Source organism: Cotesia typhae, unplaced genomic scaffold (genome assembly GCF_013202065.1).
Source record: "Cotesia typhae breed Kobodo isofemale line unplaced genomic scaffold, CoteBio_Ctyphae contig_5, whole genome shotgun sequence".
NCBI lineage: Eukaryota > Metazoa > Arthropoda > Insecta > Hymenoptera > Braconidae > Cotesia > Cotesia typhae.
The window spans coordinates 10,800,446-10,824,874 of NW_027423757.1; the positions used below are offsets into that span (position 1 = coordinate 10,800,446).

Genomic DNA, 24,429 nt, shown 5'->3' on the forward strand with positions numbered 1-24,429 from the left:
CAATGCTTTTAGATTAGAAATAATTTGAAGAATATTAATTTTCAATTAAATAAATATACATTTACATGTAAAATGTGTGATGTATTATTTTTAAATTAGTATAAAAAAAAATTTTTTTAAACATTATTGGCATAAAATTAATCGTACGAAAAAGGAAAAAATTCTCGACTCTAGAATAAATTCATTTGATTAAAAAAAAAAAAATTTCATGCTATAAAATTGTTTTAATTAAATAAACTTTTTTTCTGTGTACATACAAATTTTAAAAAGTTTTTTTTTTGTAAAATAAAATTTATTTCACATCAATTTTTATCAAAAAAATTAAAAAAAATTGGTAGAAATAATATTTACAAAAAACGATATTGAAATTTAAACTGTCAATGATCGAAAATATTTTAAAATAATTGACAAAGTGTAACTCAATAAATAAAATTTTTTTTTTATGAACCGGAAAAATCAAGAAAAAAAAATTTTAATTTTTTTTCTACTAAATAAAAATCCGAAAAATATTTCTCTAATTAAATTATTTCCAGAAGACTAATTAAAATGAATTTTAATACGAAAATCCAAAAATACTCTGTTAATTATTTTCTCCTCGCACAATTGACGGCATAACAATTAAAAAGAAAAAGTCGGAGCTTTCCACTGCATCGCATACATTATTATCCCAGCTTATGGAGGGGCTGAACCATAATAAAGACTTTAGAAACCCAAGTATTTACGTACCGATATTACCCATTCCCATACGACCATTCCGTTCACACATGACTCGCTATACGTACTAGTTAAAGTTGTGACGCGTGATATTCTCAGCTGAATAGATTGCCTCACCAAGAAAGACAGATATGTATTCAATAAAGTGAAACTATAGGTATTTCATACAACACATACTGGTTTATTTTAAATCAGCACATGTCCCGTGAAATCTCTGAAACACACTGAATGCTGTTACGTTCTGTATAGTAATATATAATGTCTCTATGTCTATGTCATAGCTTTCTCGCGCGGATTCAATTGTTCATGCAAAGTAGCTGTCGATATTCTGTCAAACTCGAGCAGTCAATTCAAACAGAAATCCATTGCTTGTATTGTCAACCATTAACGCGACTAACTCCATAAATAAATAAATTAATTAATTAATAAATTTATTTTACGACTCTTGCCTTAGTTTGCGCTCCAAATAATTTATATCGCAAATTAATAATTACAATAAAAAATAATTATTGATAAATTTTTGCTTACCAGGTTTTAAAAAATCCAAAACAAAACTCACGGTTCAAAAATAAAAAAAAGTTATTTCAATTTAATTGTCGGCGGTAAAATAATTATCGATGCACCTTTTAATTAATCGTGATCAAAGCAACAAACTTTGATGATGATAATAATAATAATAATAAGTAAATATAATAAGCACGTCGGTGTATTATGGGTTCGTCTGTATGTCGAACGGCTCGGAGCGATGTCGGAGGATAGACTGACTTGGGTACGGTATATTCCAGCGACTAAACTTGCACGAGTTGGTATGAAAGCGGGAGCACCGTCGACGATGCGACGCGGTAGTAAAGCCGCTCACGCGCCCGATGACCCCCTTCTTCATGTACTCAACCTTTCCTTTAACCTCTTCTTCTTCTTCTTCTTCTTCTTCATCATCTTTTTGATTTTTTTTTGTATATCCGAGCAACTTCTCTGCTTCTTCCAATTTTCCTGACGTTCCTCGAGGATGTACACAATTTTATTTCACCCTCGTCCTCTTTTTCTCCTGGCCATCCTCACTTGCACGGCGTACGTCTTTGAGTGCTCTGGTTTGCACGCCGAGTTTGGGCCAAAGTCCGCAAGGAGAATATTATGGAAGAGTGAATATGCTGCTGGCGTAAACTCACTTTGTAGTTACAAGGAAAAATTGGAAAATATTCTTGTCCTTAGTCTGAGTCTTTTTTTTTTTTTAATTTCTGGGGAATTATTTTTTGGTAAATTACTCTAATTTTTTTCAATAGATTTTTGTGAAAGGTTGATGTTGAAATTGTGGGTTAAATATTAGAGATATAAAAAATGATAAGAATGTTTTTTGTAGAGAACTTTATGGCTCTATACAAAAGATACTTATCAGTTTTGCTTTATCTCTTATCATTTAGACGAAATTTAAATTATTAGAAAAATTTTTTGGAGTAATTATATTGAGATGTTTTTTTTAGAAGTTAGTAATCGAAAAAAAATTATAAGAGATCTCTCATTTTTCATTTTTTTAGACGAAATTTGAATTAATAGAAAAATATTTTAGATAAATCGAACAAAAAAATATTTGTAAAAATTTAAAATTAAAATTTTAGAAAAAATATTGAAGTAAAAAAAAAAAAAACTATTTTATATATTCTTTATGAGAAAATGGAGATGAATAAATTTATATTCGGTACCAATTTATTTTTGATTACTGCTCATAAATTAGTTCAATTTATATGGGCGGTAATTGTTCTGTATATCGACAAAACGAAAGTTTATTTCGATCCAATTATAATTTTTTTGATTAAAAATAAATTATTATTCAAAAGGATAAAAAAAATATTTACAAAAAATCTGAAAATATTTTATTACTTATTTTTTCCGTAAATTTTTTATTGCTTCTAATTTTTTAAACCAATAAAAACAAAGTAATTGGCTTGTTATGAAAAAAATAATTAAAAAATTTTCTTTTAATGAAAAACTAAAAGAAAAAATTCTTAAGATCTGAAACTTTACAAGTTTAAAACTTTTCTTGGCCAAAGAACCACTCATTTTCACAACTACAACTTTTATTAAAGAAAAATAGAAATAAAGATAAATATAAATGAAAATAAGAGAAAAAAAATTGTTCCGCGCAATTAAACCCCAGTGATCCCCGAAAACGAGATATAAAATTAGAGGCCAGCAATAAATTATTTTTAGTGAGAAAAAATTCATATAAAAATGCTCCGTGAAGATGGACATTAGTCTTTTTAATTTTTTCTGCCGCGGTCCAGCGGCATTACATTGTACAGCTGAGAGAATGGCTAAGGGTTCCCTCGTGAGTTCACCAGGTCCTTACTCCGTAGTCTGCACGTACACTTCTTTAATACTCAAGCGGCATCCACCTCCGTGTTATATATAATATATAAGTTTTATATATGTATTAATGTATGTATGGAGCGATTCCCGACAGCCTTCCTATGACCCTACTATATGCTGGCTTTGTGGATGCTCAGATGCACCAGCAGAAACTTTAATCGAACGTGAAATCGCGTGCGGCCCTACAGCATATCCACTCTTCCATACTCTCCCAGCGGATTTTGGCCCAAACCACCTTGCAAACCAGAACACTCGCTTGTATGAGCGAAGATGGCCAAAAAAAAGAAAAAGAAGGCAAGATCATTTTTTTTATTTCCTTGAGGTGCCATGGATGGAATTTTATAAATTACAGATTTTTTTTTTTTTTTTGACAAATCAAAAAATATTGAGCTAAGTCAGCGTATTTTTTTTACACGGTTTGATTAGTTTGGAAATTAATTTTGTTGATTTGAAAATTTTTTATCAAAAATAATTCAATGTTATTTTGTTCTAGTGACCCGACTAGGATTATCAAGATAAAAAAAATACATCTGTACCTTTTATTTTAAGAATATTTTAGCTTTCAGAATATTAAAACTTTTTTTTGCTACATTGCAGTGTAGTATAATTATTATGAAACACTTTATGATATTTTTCCACGTAAAATGACAGTACGTTGAAATTTCAGAGATTACAGTGTAAATTTCAATATTTAAGTCCCGGGCAAAAAAAAAAGCTAGAAAAATTATAGTTGAGAAATAAAATTTTCACAAACTCTAAATTCTGTAAGAAAAAAAATTTTAAACCGTAAAAATTAATAGTTAGAATTGTATTTTATATTAATGTTACTTAAAACTGTAACTTTTACAGTTTTAAAATGTACTTCTTGCAGAGTTTGCGAAGATTCTATTTTTAAACTGTAGTTTTTCTATTTTTTTTTTTTTTAGTTATGGCATCTTACTATTAAAATTACAAAAATTTCATCATATTTACAATAAAATTAATAATTCTCCAATTTTCATTTCAATTTATTATCAAAGCTACTTTTTTTTTTTAAATTACAATTTACTGAATTTCAATTCACCCAAATTCAGAGTCCAAAAATTTTTTACTATTTATCAGCAATAAATCATAAAAATAAAAAAAAATAATTTCTCCTCGAAAAAATCATGTAACAGGCCTCACAGCTGTTAAAATTTGGCAGTAATAAATAACCCAGACATAAACAGGAGCTTTGATAGTCCATAAACCGCGTGAAATAGTTGCTCGAACATTTTATTATTATTTTTTATGAAGCAGGTGGCCGTGCACCGAGGGGCGGTGGGTGTAAAGCGGGAGGTATAACGCGCGATAAAAATGTGCTTTAAATTCCCTTGGAGGCTCAGCAGTACACAAGCTGTTGTAAGCGCTGAAGAGGAGTGACGCGATAATGTACTGAGGTAAGTAAGTGTAAGGCCGTATCCAACATCCACCGAGGGGGAGGAATGTAAGTGTATTAAGGAGGTGGTAAAGTGAATAGCGGCGTGTTTTAACAGAGTGTGGTTAGTGTTGGATAATCGCACTACATTACTGTACAGTACTATTACATTTATTATTATTATTTATATTATGCAGGAGTTGAGGCAAGAGGCTCCGGTGACCGACATTCCCATTTACCATTTCTTCCTGATCCTCTACTTATTCTTTTTTATTCGCCGTTCAACGGATGCTCTATACTTAGCATACTAGACATTATATTCAACATTGATGTATAATATATAATATATACAATATATAATACAACCGCTGACTGAAAAAATAAATTAAATAAGGTCTCAAGGAGAAAGGACCGCGTTTTCTGGATCACCAGGATTATTATATTATATTATCGCTAATTTAAACAAAATTATAGAAAACCAGCCGTGAAATATTTATTAATCTTTTTGTCAGTGATCGATTCAACTTCTGATGCTTTTTCGCGATTCTAGGTCGGTGAAATCTATCGATTAAATTCAAATAAGAATATTATAAATAGAAAATAGATTTAAGGAGATAAAAAACAGATAAGCGTCAATGACACAGGACATATTTTGGAGTTATACGCTTGTGGATTGTGAGATCAGTTGTGCGGATGAACATACCTTTGAAATGTGAAAAGACTGAATCCAGAAGCTGGAAAAGAAGAAGAAGAAAGAGGGCTGGAGGTCGAGGAGAAAAGGTTTGACTGAAAGAGGACAAAATTGAAATTCAATATTCACTGGTTCAAGTCTATTCAATATTGCACAATACGCTCTAAATCAATTGTTGTGTTATTATATATATATATGCTCATGTGTATGGATTATTTTATTTATACTATTTTTTCGACGTAAATCGATTTCTTATTTCTATTTTGTATTATTTATTGTTGTTGTTGGAAGAGCATTAGCGGAGATAAGGTTCTTAACTTCTTGCTTCTTACCGCAGTCTATATATATATATATATATATATACAGTTTTTTAATTTAAGGAGTGGTTGTAGTTGGAATTTCGGTACATTGAAAAACATTTACTCGAGAGTCCTGGAGAAAAATAAAGTCGAGAACTTTGATGCGAGTTTTTTTTTTTTTATTCAGATGTAAGTAACGTTAATCTTCTTTGTAAGAATTTTAAAAATGAGTTTTTTGTGACAATTTTAAATTGTGATTCAAATAAAATTAGACGGTATTTAATAAACAGAAAAAAAAGTAATTTTTTTAATAAAATATTCCTGACACAAGAAGATTTATTTTTGATAATTATTGGAAAGATATCTTTGTCTGAAGAATTGGTAAAAATAGATTTTATTTAATTCAAATACGTTCACTTATCGTAATGAAGACAGATATTGACAATATTTGTCGATTGATTATCTGTTAACTGGATTTTTTATTTTTAAAATAAAAATAGAAGCAGAGATTTATTTTACGATAGAATTTTAACTCTGGAAAAAATTGATAAATAATTTTTTTCGTTTGAAAAATTTTCTTTTAAATAAATTAAAAAAAAAAAAAAAACATTTAATACTTCAAAATTTTGATTTAAAATTCATCAATTTTTTATCAAATATTATTTTATAAAGCTGCATTTTTTATTTTTAAAAGTATTAATTTTCTTTGAAAAAAGGAATTTTCGTAAAAGTTTTGAAACTCAAAAAATATCCTTATAATTAAATTTTAAACAAAACTATTCAATGAATCATTAAATGCAAGCAAATAATTTAAAAACTGCAATGATGAACCATTTAAAATTTTTTACCGCTGTTATTATAAATAGTTTATTGCTTGGATTCCGAGTAAGCGGGTGATTAATACAAGCCACATAAAAAATTAAAAACCAAACAGAAAGTCTTAATAAAAAAATAAACCGTGATAAATTTATCAAGTATGATAAATTAAAATATCCATTTTAAAAAATAAAAACCAGTAAGAACTTTTTCCCACCTAAAACCGCCATAAATTAAATTACGCTTTGTATTATCACCTTGAGTTGGATTAACTTTTAAGAAAGTCTTACAACTCACGTGAATATTGTATCTACTCGGTATTGTCTAAGTACTAGCTCTTGTTGGTTTCCGCCCCCGGTCGGTAGTCCCAGGGGAAGTCTCGTAATGAAAAATTCGCAACACCTGTCCTTCTAGCGCTTTTATTTTATGTCCGGACACTGTTGAATAAAATAAGACCGACAGCGCAATAAAGAGCTGAAAAAAGTTAAATAATGAATAAAAAAGGATTTTTGACAGAAAGAAAGAGTGTAACAGCCGGGACCGGACAAGAAGACATGAAACGAAGAAGCGGGCATGGAAATTCCCGTCTTCGGGCTTCATAAATATCTCGGGTCATACATTTTCGAAAAAAAAATGCCCAAACGCAGATAAATTTATCCGAATTTTTTATTTGCGGATACAGTATGGACAATTTACGAGTTTCCGGTCGGTCGGCTGACGCTGATGCCAAATTTATCATATCTGAGTATTAGTAAGGTACAAGGTAAGCATACAGTCACCTTTACGCCGAAGGGACCAGAGGGTAGAACCAATACAACTAAACATACTCTAAAATTTACCGTGTTTTCTCTTATCTCTCTCTCACTGGCTGTTGGCCGTGTCCCCTAACAGCTCGGATACGATCGATAAACTATTCTCCGTAATTTAGTTACAGCAATGTACGCGGAGATAGAGGGAACACCGGGTTCTGGCAGAGGGACAGGAGGAAGAGTTGGCAGCCAAGCGGGGGCGTTAAGAGCCCAGCGGAGCCTGATGGTTAGGAGTACGAAAACGGAATTACCGTTAATTGCAATCACAGAGGAGGACACCAAGGTTTCATACTACCTACCATCTCTCTTCATCACACCCTTCGGTGTAATAATATACATGTAGGTTAGATTGGTTAAGGACCCCTGCCTATACTACACACTCACTCCCGCTAAACTCTACTGTTAGGCAGCTTGTTATGCATCCTGCATAACTTCAAAAATCACCGCTCGAAATATTCTATCGGAAATCAGAAATAATTGAATCCTTTTTTTGTCGACAGATTTAAAGGACATTTTTTTAATTAATTTTGATAAGTATTTTTACTTGATTAAAAGTTCAGAAGGTTGAGGAAAAATTAGGGGTGATTTTTTGCGAGTAAAAATAGGAAAATTTGATCGAATATCAAAATTTTTTTTAATTAATAAAAATTACTCTCTAATTTATAAGTTTACAAAATAAAATAAAATGTTTAATTTTCTGTGCCCTAAATGGCCTGCAGGGTCATTTTTTTTTTTCGTAAAAAAACGATCTAAGCCAGGATCCGAACACTGATCTGACTCCAATCAAAAGTGGAAACTTATCGCTTCTAAATCCAGTTTCCTACAAATGAACCTCATTAAGGCGAAATAAGAACCTTTAAAGTCTCCTTAACTCCCTACTGAGTAAAAAAAACTCGATTATTCAAACTTTTTATTTTTCCCCTCTGGCTTTAGCTTATCGAGGCTCTTGAGTAAAAATTCACCAATCAAAAGAACACAATTGTATTTTCTTAAAACAAAAAGAAAGTTTTTAAATAAAATTTTGTTAGTCTTTAATTTTTCTAACGAGCGAAAGAAAAATTATTCTTCAAGGATTTTCTGCCAATCCATTTAATTTACTTAAATAAAAAATTTTTCATATGAAAAAAAAAAAAAAGAATATTTTTTTTTGCCTCAATAAAATGTTCTCAATACAAATAATTTTATTTTTATCAGCGCCGAAGATTTTAAAAAGGACGTAAGACATTTTATATAAATTCTAGCAAAGTCCATCGAATATATACCGTCTGGAATTGTAGAGAGTGAAAAGGCAGAGGTAGAAAAGAGTATATAGAAAATTTAACGGTTGCCAGGACGACCAGGCCGAGTCAAGGATGTCTAAGGCAGAACCGGAAGAGCAGCACATTGGTCCCGGAAGCCAAAAGTTCGGCATCGTTGGACCTCAATGTTCGGGTGCATTGCCAGATGTGCCTGGAGCCCCTTTGAAATGGATGGATATAATATTCCTCTGACCATTACCGGGATAATTAATACCTTTTGTAATACTTTTTGTTTACGATAATAATTACGAATTACGATAACGGCACGCTGGTATCAAGTATCTTGATCAAGATACCTTCCACTTCTATCGGCGGAAAGTTTGTTTTGGTCGGAGTTTTGACTCTGCTTCTGCATCTAGAGTATATTGAATTTGGCATGCCCGCCAAATATTCACAGTCTGCTGGAGTCTATTTGATCGCTGGGAGCTGGAGGATAATCTATTTGATTGAGTGCAGAACGGAGTTAGAGAATAGTCGCTGCTGGGAATAGTTAGTAGCTTCGGTAATCAGGAGCCCAAGTGACAGAGACACCCATACTGTGGTATAGATCCTGCATGCTCTATTGTACGGCCCGGTTAGGTATATCATACTTATGCGATGATGTTATGCCAATGTGTATCAATGGGTGATTATTTCGGAAACGATAAGCTGCTCATCATCATGCTGGCCATCATATCCCTGTTTATCATTCAAGGTCAATGATCATGACGTCAGAGATTCGGATTTAGATTGAGGATCGAGGTAGATGCACCTAACCCGGAGCTCGCTTATTATACCAGTCGGAGTTCCTTCTACCGAGGCTGTATCTTCTCACGTACTGAGTTACTATAGAAAGTAGTAGCGAAGAAAGTTAACATACGGAATTACCGTTGGGTTTTTGAGGTCGGCTACTTGTTTGTTTTTTTTTTTTTTTTTTTCGAGATTCCCGACGTCATTGCCGGCGTCATCTCTCTTAATGTGTGTTTTCTACATATTTTAGATTTCGCGGAAATAATAATTATGTTATACTCTAATGAATAAAAATTGAGGATAAATTTTAACGAATGAAAAATAACTTGGTTTTAATTTTACACCAAGGAAAAAATATTTCTATTGAGAATTTATGTTCTTTATACTGTAAAAAATTTTTTTTATAAATTTACAAGACTACTTTTTTATCTAAAAAATTAATCGAATTGTTTTAGATAATTTTTATTTAATTTGAGTGAAGCTATTCATTTTTTTTTTTTTTTTTTTTAATAATAATGTAAATGAATATTGAATTTTTTGAGTAAAAAAATTAATAAACTAAATTGTTCATTTTAATACATTTTTAAATCAAGAGAAATAAATTTTTAATTGCATCATTTTGGCATTCTTCGATAAAACTTTAAGATCATTTGTAAAAAAATTGTTTTTTATTTCGCGATAATAAATATTATTATTTTTTTTTGTAAAGAAAATTTCTACATCTCAAAAGTTTTATTAAATTTAACTATTATTTGTTAATTTATCACGATGGAAAATCAACGAAGCAAAGTATTGACTTGTTATTTTAAGCTTCAAATTTATAGTTTAAATTTCAAAAGTTTAAATCGATCGGTTCCAATTACCAAAGTTCATTTAGTATCAGAGACGATCCAGTGAATAACATTAAAAACGTATTACAGTTTCTGATAATTGATAAAGAGTTTTTAAAACTTTTCAGACGATAAAATATTTTTTCAGACACCCTTCTTAAGAAGCCATAATCGCAATTTACCGAGGTATCTATTTTTGTCACGATAAATATTACATTCAGCCAGAAGGGAAACTTCTGAAGCTTAATTTATTTACTTTGCCTATGTAGTATAAAGATAAAGTAACCAAAGTCTCCGGAATCAGTACATAGACAGACTCTGAAAAAGCTATGCACATCGAAGTTTTTATACTTCAGTCTCCAAGTACTATAATATAACTATAGAACTAATTCCGTATATTTATCCAAATAATTTCATTATCACAAAGTTACACAGTTCGACAATTCGTCTAAATCTTTGCATTAATTTTGCGAATTTAAATTTCAACTCGTCGTTATAAATAAAACATTGATTCAGCTTTATACAACAGCTAAAATTTTTCAACGTATAATTCAATCTAAAAAAAAATGTTATTTATTTCAGTCTCTTCACTTTGAAATCTAGGTATAACAGTTCTTTGTCCAGGAGGGTCAAATTCTCTCTACCCCGGAAAAACTAAGACAGATACTTTTTTGAGTCCTTTGATCCTCGGAGATCACCCCGAAATCTGGTTTATCTTTGACGTATGTCACTCTTAGAATTCACAATTTCAGCAATAACTCCTCCTGTGACATTTTCGCATTTAGTAAATAGTTTACGATTTTTTTTTTCGACAATCTTAATCCAAAGGTGACAAATAAAATAGCTTTTTTTTTTTTTTTTGTGAAAATTACATTAGCCGGCATCTGAGAATCTTTAGATTTTTTTTGTGGAAAAAATTATTAAAAAAAAAAATTTCATTTGTAAAAAAATTAAAAAAAAAATTTTTTTAGTTCTGATTTAATAAATAAAAAAAAAAAAATAAATAAAAAACGTCGGCTAATTTTTGTATTATCATTTTTTTTACATAATACATGAATCAGCTGACATCTGAATTTTATTTTTTATTTTTATTCCAAAGCAATTATAAAAATAAATATTTTTAAAAAATTTGCACTTGTAATTTTTTCAAATTTCTAAACATGAAATTTTTTTATAAAAATTTAAAAAATTGATAAATGTTTGTTCAATATTATTTTTTAGCCAGATTTAATTTTAATTATCCTTCAAAATAAATAATAATAATAATTAATTCTCATTACTTTTGAAAACACGCGCCAGTTAAAGCTTCAAATAAAAACTCCAGAGAGCGCCAGCTCACGCAGAGACTAAAAAATAAAAATGCGCACGCATCACTGATGTGTTCCTCCACGTATGACAGACTGACCTAGCCTAAAATACAAGTGTAGTAGACAAAGATACGGCATTTAGAAATTAAAAAGTAACTTAAAAAATTAATAATTTTCCATAAATTTAAATTAAACCTATGAAAAATGGTTTCCGTACTAAACACAGTGGATACCGGGCACGAGGACATGATCCACGACGCCGAGATGGATTATTACGGTCTGAGGTTAGCTACGTGTTCTAGTGACAACTCAGTTAAGGTATTTGATCTGAAAAACGGATCGCAGAGTCTGGTCGCGGACCTGAAGGGCCACGATGGCCCAGTTTGGCAAATCGCATGGGCCCACCCTAAATTTGGAAACATTCTTGCATCCTGCAGCTATGACAGGTAACCTTAGTTTGATAACAAGCATCAAAACAGCTTGTAACTTTACGATACTGAAATTGGGAGACATCTGATAGTTTTTAGAAATTTTTTTTATTAATTTAATATCAAGAAAAATTATTTTTAAAAAATTCCACCTTTAGAAGCTCTAAAAAAATATAAATGCAATTTTTTAAAAATTATTTTCTAAATTTAATTTAATTTTTAAAAAATTTCACCTTTAGAAGCTCTAAAAAAATTTTAATGCAATTTTTTAAAAATAATTTTCAAGTGTAAAATAATTTCAGTTTCGTTTTAAATTAAAATCTAATCATTTATACTTATAAATTTCCAGGAAAGTAATGATCTGGAAAGATTTAGGAGAATGGAAAAAAATTTATGAGCACACAAGCCACGATTCATCAGTGAACTCCGTAGCCTGGGCCCCCCATGAGTTCGGTTTGATTTTGGCATGCGGAAGTTCTGACGGTTCAATTTCAATACTTACCAACAACGGCGACAGTTGGAACACCCAGAAGATACCAAACGCCCACACAATCGGCTGCAACGCCGTCAGCTGGTGCCCAGTAATCGATCCGACGTTCGACGCAGCTTCTCACCAGAGAACTGGAAGCGTAAAGCGACTCGCTACCGGCGGGTGCGATAACTTAGTCAAGATCTGGAGAGAAGAAGGTGATCGTTGGGTTGAGGAAAATAAATTGGAAGCTCACAGTGATTGGGTAAGTGATAGGTACCTTTTGGAGTCTTGGATCTTGTTTAATTACTTTAAATAATTAATTCTTCTTTATTTATTTTAAATTCAGGTTCGCGATGTCGCTTGGGCTCCAGCAGTCGGTCCACCACGCGCTGCATTGGCTTCTTGCTCGCAGGACAGACGCGTGGTAGTGTGGACCTCTTCAGACTACGCCAGCTGGAAGCCCAACGTGTTGAATGTCTTCGACGACGTTATTTGGAACGTCAGCTGGTCGCTGACCGGCGGAATTCTTGCTGTCAGCGGTGGAGACAACAAGGTCTCGCTCTGGAGAGAAAACTCCGAAGGACAGTGGTCTTGTATTTCAGAGCTCAACAAAGGACAGGGAAACCTTAACAACGCAGACCAACGAGTTCTCTAGTACCACATACTAACCTACAATATCAATTAAAATGTATAATAATAATTAATAATTAATGATTACCTTTTTAATAATTATTTTTGTTTTTTGATAAATGTACGCTTTAAGCTAGAGAATAGATTCTGGTTTTTATTATTGTACAGAGTCGGTAGAAAATTTATTTGTATATCACGTACAGCTTCGGTGGAGTAACTTTTAGTAGTTAATTTGTTTGTGCTCTAATCCTGGGTGTAAAGGGAAGCCGTGAAGACAATGTCACGCTTGATAGCCGTTGAAGCTTCCTCCATTTTTTCTTTTAAAACAGTTTCACCGATTCTATTTGCCGCTGTTTTAACATCCTTCAGTGTGTCGTTTAATTGCTGGATGCAGCGGACTATAATACCTTCTTGGACTTCTGTAAGTTCCATTATTTTGGCAAACGGTTCTTCTCGAGCCCACTCATAAACAACTTCCACCAGACCGAAATTAAGTGGCTCGACAGTTTCCATTCCATACTGAAGTTCTATAGTTTCTATCTCTTGACGAATGCTGATTATTGTTTTCATTGTCTTTAAAAGAACAAATAATATTAATTAATTTGTACAACTTTAAGATTTTATTATTAAAGTTATACTTATAGTAAATAAATTAATAAAAATTCTATGCCAATTCAACGACTAATTTTCATTTTAAAAATTTTTTTTTTACAACAAAAAAATTTTTTTATAAAAAAAAATCATTATTGGTAAAGCCATTAATGAGTCGTTGATGTGACACAAACTGGCCAACAAATTATCAATGAAATGAATAAATAAAATAATTACCTCTTTTAGCACTGCTAATTTAGGCTCCGGATCATTGTCCATCTTTTGCTGGAACACTAGAGCAGACAATAAAGCAGCTATTTCAGCTGGCTGTAGATTCGTTAAAATATTCCGATAAACCAATTCTGTTATCAATAATTCATGGGTGCCCATGTCTAACGCCACTCGACCTTTCAAAGTTACTGAAATGTAAACCAAAAAATTCCAATCAATACCCTTCAATTAAATTAAACAATGCTCATTACAAAATAAAATTACCTCTGTCATCAACATCGATGTACCCCAGGGTCTTCAAAACTTGGACTCTGTTCACGTACTCAGGATAAAGTGCCAGACTTTCATCACTTAGTTGGAACTGCAAATCATGTAGACGTTGTTCAAGCTCGTTGCGTTCGAAGACTGCTTCAAAGTGCTGCTCCAAATTAGGCATCTTAGACACCTTGCTCTGGACAATCTGCTTCTCCAACATCGCCAGATATTTAGATCTAGCGACGTGGTCTGGATGGGACACACTGGCCTCGACATAAGGCTTCAAGATTCCTGTATTCTGGCTTGCCATCAGCGACATCGACATCAGATCCTGAAGAGCTGCTTGACACGACGGACTCGGCGGGTCGTTCTGGAACCGCGAGATTTTGCGTTTCTCACAATCCTTCAGGACCAAGCTACAATCAGCGCCAATCATGCAGTTGGTAATTTCATTGATATGCTCGGATTTGATCGTCAAAAGTGCGTGAGACGGTACGCCTTCAGGTACAAAAATAGTCCTCTTGGTCAGTGATAGTATCCGGTACCAGTTTTCCGGTTTGTTCAATTTTTCTTGAGACCCGTTTGAATTTTTAAGACACAGCACGTTGTACTCGCTCTCTGTCTTCTTCTGGTTAACACTCAGCAGAACAGCTAGCTTGTAATAGTGGTGTCGGTATGATATGATCAGTATTTTCCCAGGAATCAAAGCCTTGGTGACTTTCTTCCCTTGGAACAAATGCGGGCTGAGTTTTATCCAGTCAACGATATACTCCATAGCGAGTTTATAAAACTCGGACAATTGTTTCTGAAATTCAGTCTCTGGTGGAAGCTTCGCCAGCGCTTCTTCCACCTCGATCAGCTCAGTCTTCCGTTTGGTGGTATTTGTAATCAGCGACAGCTCTTTGAATGATCTGCGCATCATATCCTCGACACTAACCGACTCACTGACTCGTCTCAAGTTCAGTACCATAGAGTAAGTTATTTTAAACTGAGACTGTAGGTTCTGCGGTTCGCCGCACATCATCGCTTTCAGGTCCATAAAATGCGGTATCTCTGTCTTGCACATTATTATTACGGTACCCGACTTATCGTGTCCTCGACGACCAGCACGTCCGGCCATCTGAATATACTCCGTAGGCAGCAGCCCACGGAATTGTTTCCCATCAAATTTCCGTATCGAATCAAAAACAACAGTCCGAGCTGGCATGTTAATACCCATCGCAAAAGTCTCAGTAGCAAACAATAGCTTCACCACTCCGTTTTGGAACAGCAATTCGATTATCTCCTTCAAAATCGGCAGGATCCCACTGTGGTGAACCCCGATGCCTCGCTCCAAGAGACTCTCCATCCGCTTGATCTGAGGCAACTCCCGATCCGCGTCGTTCAAACGTTTGATACACTTTTTGAAGAAAGCTCTCACGTGTCCTTTCTCGGTCTCAGTCGTCAAGCAGACCGACGTCAAAGAATCTGCGTTCATGTCACATCGATTTCTCGACAAAGTGAAAATAACTACTGGTAACTTTTCGTGCTCTTTTAAATGAGCTATAAAAGCTTCCCACATTGTTTTTTCCTGCTTTGGTGTCAATTGTATTCTCTTGTTGATATTCTTAACGTCTTGATTTTTTGGCTTCTTCGAATCCTTCAGCTGTTTCACTTTGTACCAGGTGTCTAAATTAAACTGGCCTTCTCCATCCAACACCAAGAACCTGTCGTTACGTGTCTTGCCGTCAGTTCCAGTGTACAGATAATGTTTCAGCGGTACCGGCCGCTTAAGAGTGCTTATTACAAACGTTTTTCGCTTCTTTATATTACCAACCCAATTGGCGAATATCAGCGGGTTTGGAACTGTCGCTGACAGCATGACAATATTGACATTAGGCGGTAGAAGAATTACAATTTCTTCCCAAACATGCCCACGGTTCTCGTCATTTATATAATGAACTTCATCGAAAATAACATACTCAAGATCTCTCAGCACCTCGGATGCATTGTACAACATTGTTTGAAGAATTTCAGTCGTCATAATCAAACAATTAGCTGTTTGATTTATTTGAATGTCTCCAGTTACTAAACCGATGCTCTCAAAGTGCTTGTTGCGCTTAAAGTCTCGGTACTTTTGATTGGACAAGGCTTTTATTGGCGAAGTGTAGATTACACGCGTCATGTGTCTTTGACTTAATGCAATTGCGTACTCAGCAACGGTTGTTTTACCAGCAGAAGTATGAGCAGCGATAAACACATTACAGCCCTCTTCCAGCTTGATGATAGCTTGCTTTTGGAAGGTGTCTAGCTCGTAGTCGAAAGTGATGGCTGGTTTTGGCACACGCTTGTCGAAATCCGGAACAGGTACTGAAACGTCCAGCTGCTCAGCCCACTCTGCTAGTATTGATTTTGGTTTCTCGACGAGTTTTAGCACCGGAATGTGCGATTCGTTGATCACGAGATCATCAATCTCTTCGAGATTCGCAGCAGTGTCGTCGAATTTTTTAATCTCCTCCATTTCTGTTGAATTAGAAGACGACCAGAGACCTAGTTTATTGCCTTCCTCGTTGACCATCGCCATTAAATTGACTTTTTCTAGTTTGGCTTTGGGTTTTTTCTTGTGATGGTTTTTCGGCTCGTCTTTGGCGTTGTCTTTGGGAGTGCAATTGTCGCTTGCAAACTCAACACCAGCTAGGAATCCTTTTGCTAAAGTACGTAAATTATTTTCTAGATCCAGGTTCGATGCCGAGACTGTCTTGAGTACATCTGGTTCGTCAAATCCACCCGGCCAGAACGGAAAGTTACTCGAATTACCTGAAAAATAATTATTTTTAGTTTTTAGAAATTATTTAAGACGTCTTTAAAGATATTAATATTATTTATTGACGTTTTTAAAGATATAAGCTCATCCCGCTGATGCATTCATCAAGAGCTTTCATTTGAGTACCCACGTGTATTTTAATATATTTTTCATACAGTCATATATATAAATTTTATCATATAAATACATTTAATAATATAGATTATTAAATAATTGATAAATTACAACCTTGAACGCCCTCCATTGGTGGACCAGGTGCTCGCGACATTGACATCGAGTTTTTGGCATTTTCGCCGGCTCCCAGAAGGACATCCTCGCGCATGTGGGTAATCCGTCCAGTAATTGGGTCCCGGTCATATTTTAACACTGTACCGAGTGGTGACAAATCATACTCCAGAAGTGACAAAATATTGGGTTCTCGGGGCCAGTACAGCTGGACATTTTCCACCTGGTGGATTGGTAGTTTTTCCGGGCACTCGATGTACTCGCATAATTCATCTCTGATGTCCGGCAAAATTGGTGGCGCACCACAAACCTTCAATAAATAATAATTAAATATTTATTAAGAAATGAATAAATTACTTAAATTATTTTTTAAATAATACATAAATTAATAAAATAAAAAATTATATTTTATAACAATTATTTATTATTTATCAATCCTAACCTCAGTCAAAATTTCCTCTGTCGATAAGCTCATTGTAGTTTTCAACCTGTTGAATTTTTAAAATTATAAAAGAATTTGATATTTTAATGTCATAATTTTTTAAAATAAATTTTTAATAATATATATTTAATTAAATATAAATTTATATTTATTTTATATATTCGAGGTTATTCTGTTGTAAAAGTCTGAAGTTGTTTACTTGTTTAATTGTATTTTTGTTTCACACTGACATCTACAGTAAAGTTATAAAAATAATTTTCGAATAATTTATAATTAAAAATAAATTAATAATTAATAAACTTTTATTATAAATAAAAAAAATATTTTTTAATTAATTTTTCAATAATTTATTTAATAAATTATTTAAAAATAAAAATTTTGAAATAAAATATTTTTTTTTTTTAATAAAATTAAAAAAAAATTTTTTTTCTCACATTTGGTAGCACTGAAATTCATTCATTTGATTTCTAATTCTAACGTACTTTAAAGTTTACGTGTGGTGTAAACAACTCCAATTGTGTTTTTCTCAACAAGTAAATATTCAGTGTCATTAAAAAAAATTAAATGTATTTATGATAGTGTAAATTATTAATTAAAATTGCATTAAACTTGTGAGAAAAAATTTTTTTTTGTAAAAATAATAATAAAAAAAATATATAACAATGCCGGGAGTAAACAATTTAAAAGAACTAATAAGACAAACATTTGATGAAACCCAAGCTAAGAAAACTTGTCACAAAAAACACGTGGAAAGACTGACTAAAATATTAAACAAAGTAAGTATTTATTTATGGTTAAAATTACCATCCTGGCTTACCAAAAAATATAAACATAACCTACTATTTAATTTTCAGCATGACCTTGAAGAATTTACAAAGACTTACATAAAATTTTTGCAACTTGCAACGTGCGCAGGAGAAACAAATCCTCATGGAGATAATTTTTTAGACTTTACAGTCAAATTTGCAATGAGTTTGCCACCTCATGAAAACCTTGACGAGTCTCAGACTGAGGATGAAGACGACGACTCGGTATCACTCTCGACATTCACGTTAAAGATGTTTAATTATTGCCAAGAGAAGCACGAAGCACAAGACAAGACAGTGAGGATGCGAATTTGCCAATTGATCAATAAAATGTTAAGATCAATGCCAGACAACGCAATAGTTGATGATCTTTTATTTGAAAGTCTCCAGAAGGTCTTGATATCACGTTCCATTGACAAAGCTCCCAAGGTCAGAGCCCAAGCCATGGCGGCCCTAGGACGTCTACAGGAGCCAGAAAATCCCGACTGTAAAGTCAAACAATTGTATTTTTGCCATCTCAGGAGCGATCCTTGCGCCGACGTCCGGAAAATAATTATTGACAATCTAAGCGCAAACCGTGAAAGTATAAAAGAAGTTAGTTTCAGAATTAATGACGTCCATGAATCTGTCCGCAAAGCTGCTTATTTGTTCATCAGCAAGATTAGGATAGACACATTTACCATAAAGCAGCGAGTAAGATTTTTTAAAGAGGGGCTGAATGATCCGTCTAAAAAAATACAAGACGTAGTACGCAACAAGCTGCTGAAAACTTGGTGTGAGCACTTTAACAACGAGTATTTACGATTTCTCGCAGCTCTAGATCCTCAAACGTTTCAAAAAACTTCAGTCCAGGTTTTAAATCTCATATTCGAGCAGTCAGAGCGCGACAAATTGATTCAACAGCTTCCTCTGGAGTTGGAGAGTAAGTTAATACCAGTTAACGGATTGACGAGCGAGAACGTTTTGTACTGGCGATGTTTGATCGAGTATCTCTGCAAGGAGTCTTGTGAAGAAAAGCTGGAAGAGTGTCGCCCGGAGCTCACGCATTTTTGTCAATATATTCACGAATATCAAGCGATGATGGCTAGCAAAAGCTTCACGCCCTTGGAGGAGGCCACGCAAGGATTTATTCTGTCCCAGCTGTACAATATCGCCAAGATATACGACTTGAGTGACGAAGTAGGACGCAGGAACCTGGATAAATTGATCTGTGAGACCTTGCAGAGCGAGAAGTGTTCTGTTGCTATCACAGAGCTGATTACACTCTACTACGAGAAAGTCGAGCAAGATGTCGACAGGCGACTGGAGAATCTAGCGCATATTATCAGTGAAATTCGTATGCCCACTACGAAGTCCAGCGTAGAAGTCGAAGAGATCACTGATAGTCAGCAACACGAACGGAAAATGTTGCAAGCAAAAAAGCAGATTGATTTGCGCTGTCTAGAGGATCAGCTGTACTGTAAAACAGCGGAGAGAGACTTTATCGAGGCTCAGAAATTAAAGGAGAAGATTGATGAATTGAAGGAAGAAATAAAACAGCTGGCTGAGTCTGTGAATCCAGTTGCTGTGATGGAAGTAGAAAATTATGAAGAGAAAAATGACCCTGAGACGATGTTGAGGTGTTTAACAATTGCTTGTTGTATGGCTCAAGTTACCTCTGTAAAAACTCTTAACTCGGTGCTCAGGAGTCTTTACGATAATTTGGTGTTTCCTAGTCTAACACATCAAGATCGCAACGTCCATATACTTACGCTTAAAGCAGTTGGTATATTTTCAATGCTGGATGAGAAACTTGCTAAGGAGCGGTTTTGGCATTACCTTATGTACTTCACTGAGGAAGAAAACAACACTGATTTATGGATAATATCTTTGAAGGTTGTTTTTGATTTACTGCTGCGTTACGGTCTTGACACCTTCAACATCGCTAACGAAGTCGATAGCACAGTTAATATAACGGGTAATGATACTCAAAGAAGCAGAAAAAGTCGCTCGTTACATCGCTTGCACAGCAATACCTCCGCGAGCTTAATTGCTGAGAGTCTGGTGTCTGATATTTCTGAAAATTCAGAGAAAAATTTGATTACTATCATGACGGCTTTGTGCGATAATAGCGATGAAAGCATACGCACCATTGCTACAGAAGGTCTATCGAAGTTGCTGCTGTATCAAAGATTGTCCAGCGTGAATTTAGTGGTGCGATTCTTGATCATGTTATTCAATCCCGCGAATGAAGGATCCACGGAGCTTAATGGCACGCTCAAAACTTTCTTTAAATACTATCCTACGGTCGTTCCCAATAGTCAGGAGGTACTGGAACGTGCGTTCATACCTACTCTGCGGATGATCTGCAGAGCGCCAAATGAGAGTCCTCTTATGGCCATCGAGCTTGAAAATGTTGCAGCTTTTATTCTTCAGCTGACAGATTGCACGCTTGTAAAGTCCAGATCTGACTATACGGTTCATAATAATTTAGCTGTTGTGATTCTTGCTGCGGCTCTTAATGATGATGAGGAAATTGACCGCAGTGTTCTTCTCAAGTGTTTGAAGTATCTTAATGTTGATCTTACCAGCGATCAGATGAAAGAAGACTTGATCTCTACGATCGATGACATCGCTATTAATGTAAGATATAATTATCAATTTTTATTTATTTAAAAAATAATTTATTATTAATTTATTCATAAAAATTATTTTTTTTTCAGCTGCAATCTCATGAGAGAAATCTCAGAATTTGTATAAGTCAATTTAAAAAGAAGATAGAAGGAGTACCTGAACAAGAAGTTGATAAACAAGATGAAGCCGAGGGTGAAGGTGAAACTGAAGGAACTGAGGATGAACAAGAGCGAGAGCAAGACCAAGAGCAGGATCACCTGGAAATTCAAGATGATTAATTTTTAATAATTTGAGCAATTTAATTTTAACTTTTAACGTTAAGCAGATATTTAAATAAATTTTGTACTGTCTTTTTAAAAAATATTTGTTATTATTTTTAAAAAATAGTTTTTATATGAAAAATAATTATTTATGATTGCTGTAAGTAATTTCCACTAATAAAAACAAAATTTTAACACTAGGTGGAGTTAAAATTTGTTTTGATTCAGATGCTTGGAAACTTCAAACAGAAATTCAACATCGACGTTTCTAAGAAGAGTAAATCTGTGTTAATAGTTGAATTAAGTAAATAAAATTAATAATGAATAATTTAGATAAACCACAAATCATTTGTCATATTGAAAAGTCAGTAGATTATTCACTGTTTGACGCTAAATGGATCCCATGCAGCGCGAAGTTTGTGGTTATGGGCTCGACACCTCGTGGGTCCGGAGTGATACAAATCTATGAAGTGTCTAGTGGAGAATTAAAACTAATTAAGAGTATCGACCGTTCAAACCCCATGAAATGTGGTACTTTCAAGGCGTCTAGTTTACGAGATCGTTTTTTAGCAACTGGCGATTTTAAAGTAAGTACAATTACAATGACATTAAAGTTAGTAGTCACTTGATCATTTTTAAAAATTTTTTTAACAAACAAATTTGATGAAAAAAATTATTTTTTAGAAATTGCATTTTTAATTTTTTAAAATTTCTACATGTCAATTTTTTTTTTCATAATTTATTTGTTAAAAAATTGTTAAATATCTGCTAAATTAATTTTCATAATTATATAAAAAAAAATTGACCTGTAGAAATTTTAATAAATTAATTATGCAATTTTTTTAACAATTTTTCAAAAAAAAATAGTCAAGACTGCTAACTTTAATTTGATAAAAAATTAATTTAACTTGACATAATTTTTAAGGGAAAATTGAATATTTATAACCTGGAAGATCCATCGGTGCCAGTTTACTCAGCAAACGCACACAGCGAAATAATAAACGCAATTGATGGTGCCGGAGGTCAGAGTGTTGGTTATGGAGCTCCTGAGATAGTGACTGGCTCAAGGGACGGCAGTGTCAAGGTCTGGGACCCCAGGCAAAAAGATCGACCTGTCGCTGTGTTTGAACCCAAGGAAGGTGACAGCAGACGTGACTGCTGGTCTGTCGCATTCGGTAATTCTTATAACTCAGAGGAACGTGTCGTGGCTGCTGGTTACGACAATGGAGATGTCAAGATGTTTGATCTCAAGGCGATGTCTCTGCGCTGGGAGAGCAATCTCAAGAATGGTGTCTGTGGTCTTGAGTTTGACAGGAAAGATATCCCGATGAACAAACTCGTCGCTACGACTTTAGAATCAAAATTTTATTTGTTTGATCTCAGAACTCAGCACCCGAAACGGGGGTTCGCTTATCTGACTGAAAAAGTAAGTAGTTTTTTATGACACTAAGATTTTGTGTTGATTTTCTTAGATAAAAATTTTATGACAATTTTTAAGAAGTTAAATATAATTTTAAAATAAACTAGTACTTTTTTTAATTAAATATTTTTCCAGGCTCATAAATCAACAGTTTGGTTGGTAAAACATTTACCTCAGAATCGTGAAATATTTATGACTTGTGGTGGGGGTGGATCTTTGTGCCTTTGGAAATAGTAAGTAATTTTTTTTTATTTATTCTTTAATTATATTAAAATCAGCAGACATCTGGGGCCATTTTCAATGACTTTGGAGTAAGCAGTCATTTGATTATTTTTTAATTTTTTTAAATTTCTACATGTCAATTTGTTTTTTTTTTTTTGCTATAATTTAATAGTTAAAAAAATTATTAAAATTTAATAAATTAAATTTCATAAACATTTTTAATAAATTTGCACTTGTAATTTTTTTCAATTTCTAGACAGATTTTTTTTCATAAAAATTAAATTTTTTATAGAAATCCAAAAAAATTGACAGATGTCTGTTAATTTCATCATCAGATTTTTAAAAAAATAAAAAATAATTGTTAATTGTTAATTTTCTGATTAATAGTAATTACCCAGAGAAGAGGAAACAAATGGACGTGGATGGAGTAGCCTACGGAGTAGTTGGAAGTGTTGATTTATTACAAAATAGTATAATATCCTCACAACCTGTCAGTTCATTTGACTGGTGTCAAGATAAAGCTGGTCTTGCCGTCTGCACGTCATTTGATCAGTGTTTAAGAGTCCTCGTTACCACTAAATTGAATCTTTATTAATTTATAAATCATTTTATTATTTATTTTTACTATTTTTAATTTAAAAGTTTCTTGAGAAAATATTTTTAATGCAATCTTAACAATAAGTGGACCTTGAAATACGTTACGAGCAGATTTTAATTATTAAGAACTCGACTGGCAGCGCCTCTAGCGACAAAAAAAATTTTTTGGCGCTAAATGGAAGTTTAAAATTTTTGTTCGCTTTAGCTGTTAGGGGCGCTGCAGTCGAGTTTCGGCTAAAAATGGGTGGATATAGCGTATTTCAGAATTCACTTGATAAATTGTTGTAATTACAGTTTTATTACAACGAAAAAAATTAAATACTAGATAGCGAAATAATATTTTGACATTTTTTATGAATAATAACTTGATCTTAAATTATGAAGTTTAATTATTTTTACTTGTTTGTTTTATCGAATAATTTGTGTTGATTAATAAAATAATTTTAAATATACAGTACAATTTAATGAATCATAAATAATGAACCGCAATAAAATAAATAAAAAGTACCAGGTACTGTTTTAAATACGTACGGTTTTGAATCAGCTGATTAAGAAAGTTTGTAAAATGGCGGGTGTGCTGTTTGAAGATATTTTTAACGTAAAGGACATCGATCCTGAAGGAAAAAAATTCGACCGGGGTAAGTGAATTTTAAATGTTACATTTTTTATCAATAAGTGTTTTATTATTTGTGTGAGTGGAAACTCAAAGATTCAAAGTTTGTGTCATAAAATTAAAATACCGATTAAAATACCAACAACAACTCGACGTTATTCCGTATCAGCCGCTTGTGTGTATATATATCTATATGTATTTATTTGATGTTGAGAACATTCCAGTAACCTTGAACTAAATGATACAGGTTTTGTTTTCATAGATTTGTAAATCATGATTCAGCGTTGGATAATGTTTTTTATCACTTAGAAATCTATTTTCGTAGCATCTGTTGATGTCAAACCAAATATTATGTCAGGTATGCAATTTTTTTGTTATTCACAATTGTTACATATAATTAATCCAATCTTTTCATTGTTATTTTATTTTATATTATTATTATATTTTATATAATATTAAATAATATAACACTGAAGTTGACAGATATTGAAAATTTTTTTAGAATTTTATAGAAATTAAATTATTAAAAAAAATTTAATTACACAATTTCTCATGTGAAAATTAATGA

General features: G+C 33.0%; 6 protein-coding genes across 7 annotated transcripts in view; 4 read left to right on the plus strand and 2 right to left on the minus strand.

The window, feature by feature from the left end:
* Window positions 1–1,442, minus strand: part of LOC141530382 (uncharacterized) — a 33,961-nt gene extending 32,519 nt beyond the window's left edge. Inside the window, exon 1 of the mRNA XM_074247444.1 lies at window positions 1,243–1,442. The gene's annotated coding sequence lies outside the window, so the exon portion shown is untranslated. The remainder of the gene's footprint in view (window positions 1–1,242) is intronic.
* Window positions 1,443–11,331: 9,889 nt separating this feature from the next.
* On the plus strand, window positions 11,332–12,882 carry Sec13 (nuclear pore and COPII coat complex component secretory 13). Its single transcript, XM_074247858.1, has 3 exons — window positions 11,332–11,699; window positions 12,031–12,415; window positions 12,500–12,882. Exons 1-3 carry the CDS (start codon window positions 11,458–11,460, stop codon window positions 12,806–12,808), a joined length of 936 nt encoding a protein of 311 aa, XP_074103959.1. The 5' UTR covers window positions 11,332–11,457; the 3' UTR covers window positions 12,809–12,882.
* A 35-nt stretch (window positions 12,883–12,917) lies between these two features.
* Window positions 12,918–17,507, minus strand: Tst (superkiller complex helicase subunit twister). Its single transcript, XM_074247857.1, has 5 exons — window positions 17,331–17,507; window positions 16,892–17,198; window positions 13,870–16,656; window positions 13,612–13,793; window positions 12,918–13,356 (listed from the first exon to the last, which is right to left on the minus strand). Exons 1-5 carry the CDS (start codon window positions 17,361–17,363, stop codon window positions 13,027–13,029), a joined length of 3,639 nt encoding a protein of 1,212 aa, XP_074103958.1. The 5' UTR covers window positions 17,364–17,507; the 3' UTR covers window positions 12,918–13,026.
* Window positions 17,508–17,839: 332 nt separating this feature from the next.
* Window positions 17,840–21,110, plus strand: Cap-g (Chromosome associated protein G). The gene is made up of 3 exons (XM_074248659.1): window positions 17,840–18,106; window positions 18,185–20,758; window positions 20,839–21,110. The coding sequence occupies exons 1-3, from the start codon at window positions 17,993–17,995 to the stop codon at window positions 21,025–21,027; spliced, it is 2,877 nt and encodes a 958-aa protein (XP_074104760.1). The 5' UTR covers window positions 17,840–17,992; the 3' UTR covers window positions 21,028–21,110.
* A 64-nt stretch (window positions 21,111–21,174) lies between these two features.
* On the plus strand, window positions 21,175–23,627 carry Wdr92 (dynein axonemal assembly factor 10). Its single transcript, XM_074248660.1, has 4 exons — window positions 21,175–21,596; window positions 21,935–22,435; window positions 22,565–22,662; window positions 23,039–23,627. Exons 1-4 carry the CDS (start codon window positions 21,330–21,332, stop codon window positions 23,244–23,246), a joined length of 1,074 nt encoding a protein of 357 aa, XP_074104761.1. The 5' UTR covers window positions 21,175–21,329; the 3' UTR covers window positions 23,247–23,627.
* A 104-nt stretch (window positions 23,628–23,731) lies between these two features.
* Window positions 23,732–24,429, plus strand: part of Rpb8 (DNA-directed RNA polymerases I, II, and III subunit Rpb8) — a 32,043-nt gene continuing 31,345 nt past the window's right edge. The window contains exon 1 of one of the 2 annotated variants that reach the window (XM_074248663.1): window positions 23,732–23,886. In XM_074248663.1, the coding sequence (XP_074104764.1) occupies window positions 23,814–23,886 (73 nt within the window). In that variant the 5' untranslated portion in view covers window positions 23,732–23,813. Of the gene's footprint in view, window positions 23,887–24,152; window positions 24,220–24,429 lie in introns of those variants that run through there. The other variant, XM_074248664.1, reaches the window with a different exon arrangement.

Bases quoted from the DNA above. Each gene is read 5' to 3' on its own strand.
- Cap-g (XM_074248659.1), top strand. From the start codon at position 17,993: ATGCCGGGAGTAAACAATTTAAAAGAACTAATAAGACAAACATTTGAT. The intron at 18,107-18,184 runs GTAAGTATTTAT...TTTAATTTTCAG, and splicing joins TGACTAAAATATTAAACAAA to CATGACCTTGAAGAATTTAC. The intron at 20,759-20,838 runs GTAAGATATAAT...TTTTTTTTTCAG, and splicing joins TCGATGACATCGCTATTAAT to CTGCAATCTCATGAGAGAAA.
- Wdr92 (XM_074248660.1), top strand. From the start codon at position 21,330: ATGAATAATTTAGATAAACCACAAATCATTTGTCATATTGAAAAGTCA. The intron at 21,597-21,934 runs GTAAGTACAATT...ATAATTTTTAAG, and splicing joins TAGCAACTGGCGATTTTAAA to GGAAAATTGAATATTTATAA. The intron at 22,663-23,038 runs GTAAGTAATTTT...TCTGATTAATAG, and splicing joins TCTTTGTGCCTTTGGAAATA to TAATTACCCAGAGAAGAGGA.
- Tst (XM_074247857.1), bottom strand. From the start codon at position 17,363: ATGAGCTTATCGACAGAGGAAATTTTGACTGAG. The intron at 13,794-13,869 runs GTAATTTTATTT...TTTACATTTCAG, and splicing joins CATCGATGTTGATGACAGAG to TAACTTTGAAAGGTCGAGTG. The intron at 13,357-13,611 runs GTAATTATTTTA...GTTCTTTTAAAG, and splicing joins AATTAGCAGTGCTAAAAGAG to ACAATGAAAACAATAATCAG.
- Sec13 (XM_074247858.1), top strand. From the start codon at position 11,458: ATGGTTTCCGTACTAAACACAGTGGATACCGGGCACGAGGACATGATC. The intron at 11,700-12,030 runs GTAACCTTAGTT...ATAAATTTCCAG, and splicing joins GCATCCTGCAGCTATGACAG to GAAAGTAATGATCTGGAAAG. The intron at 12,416-12,499 runs GTAAGTGATAGG...TTTTAAATTCAG, and splicing joins TGGAAGCTCACAGTGATTGG to GTTCGCGATGTCGCTTGGGC.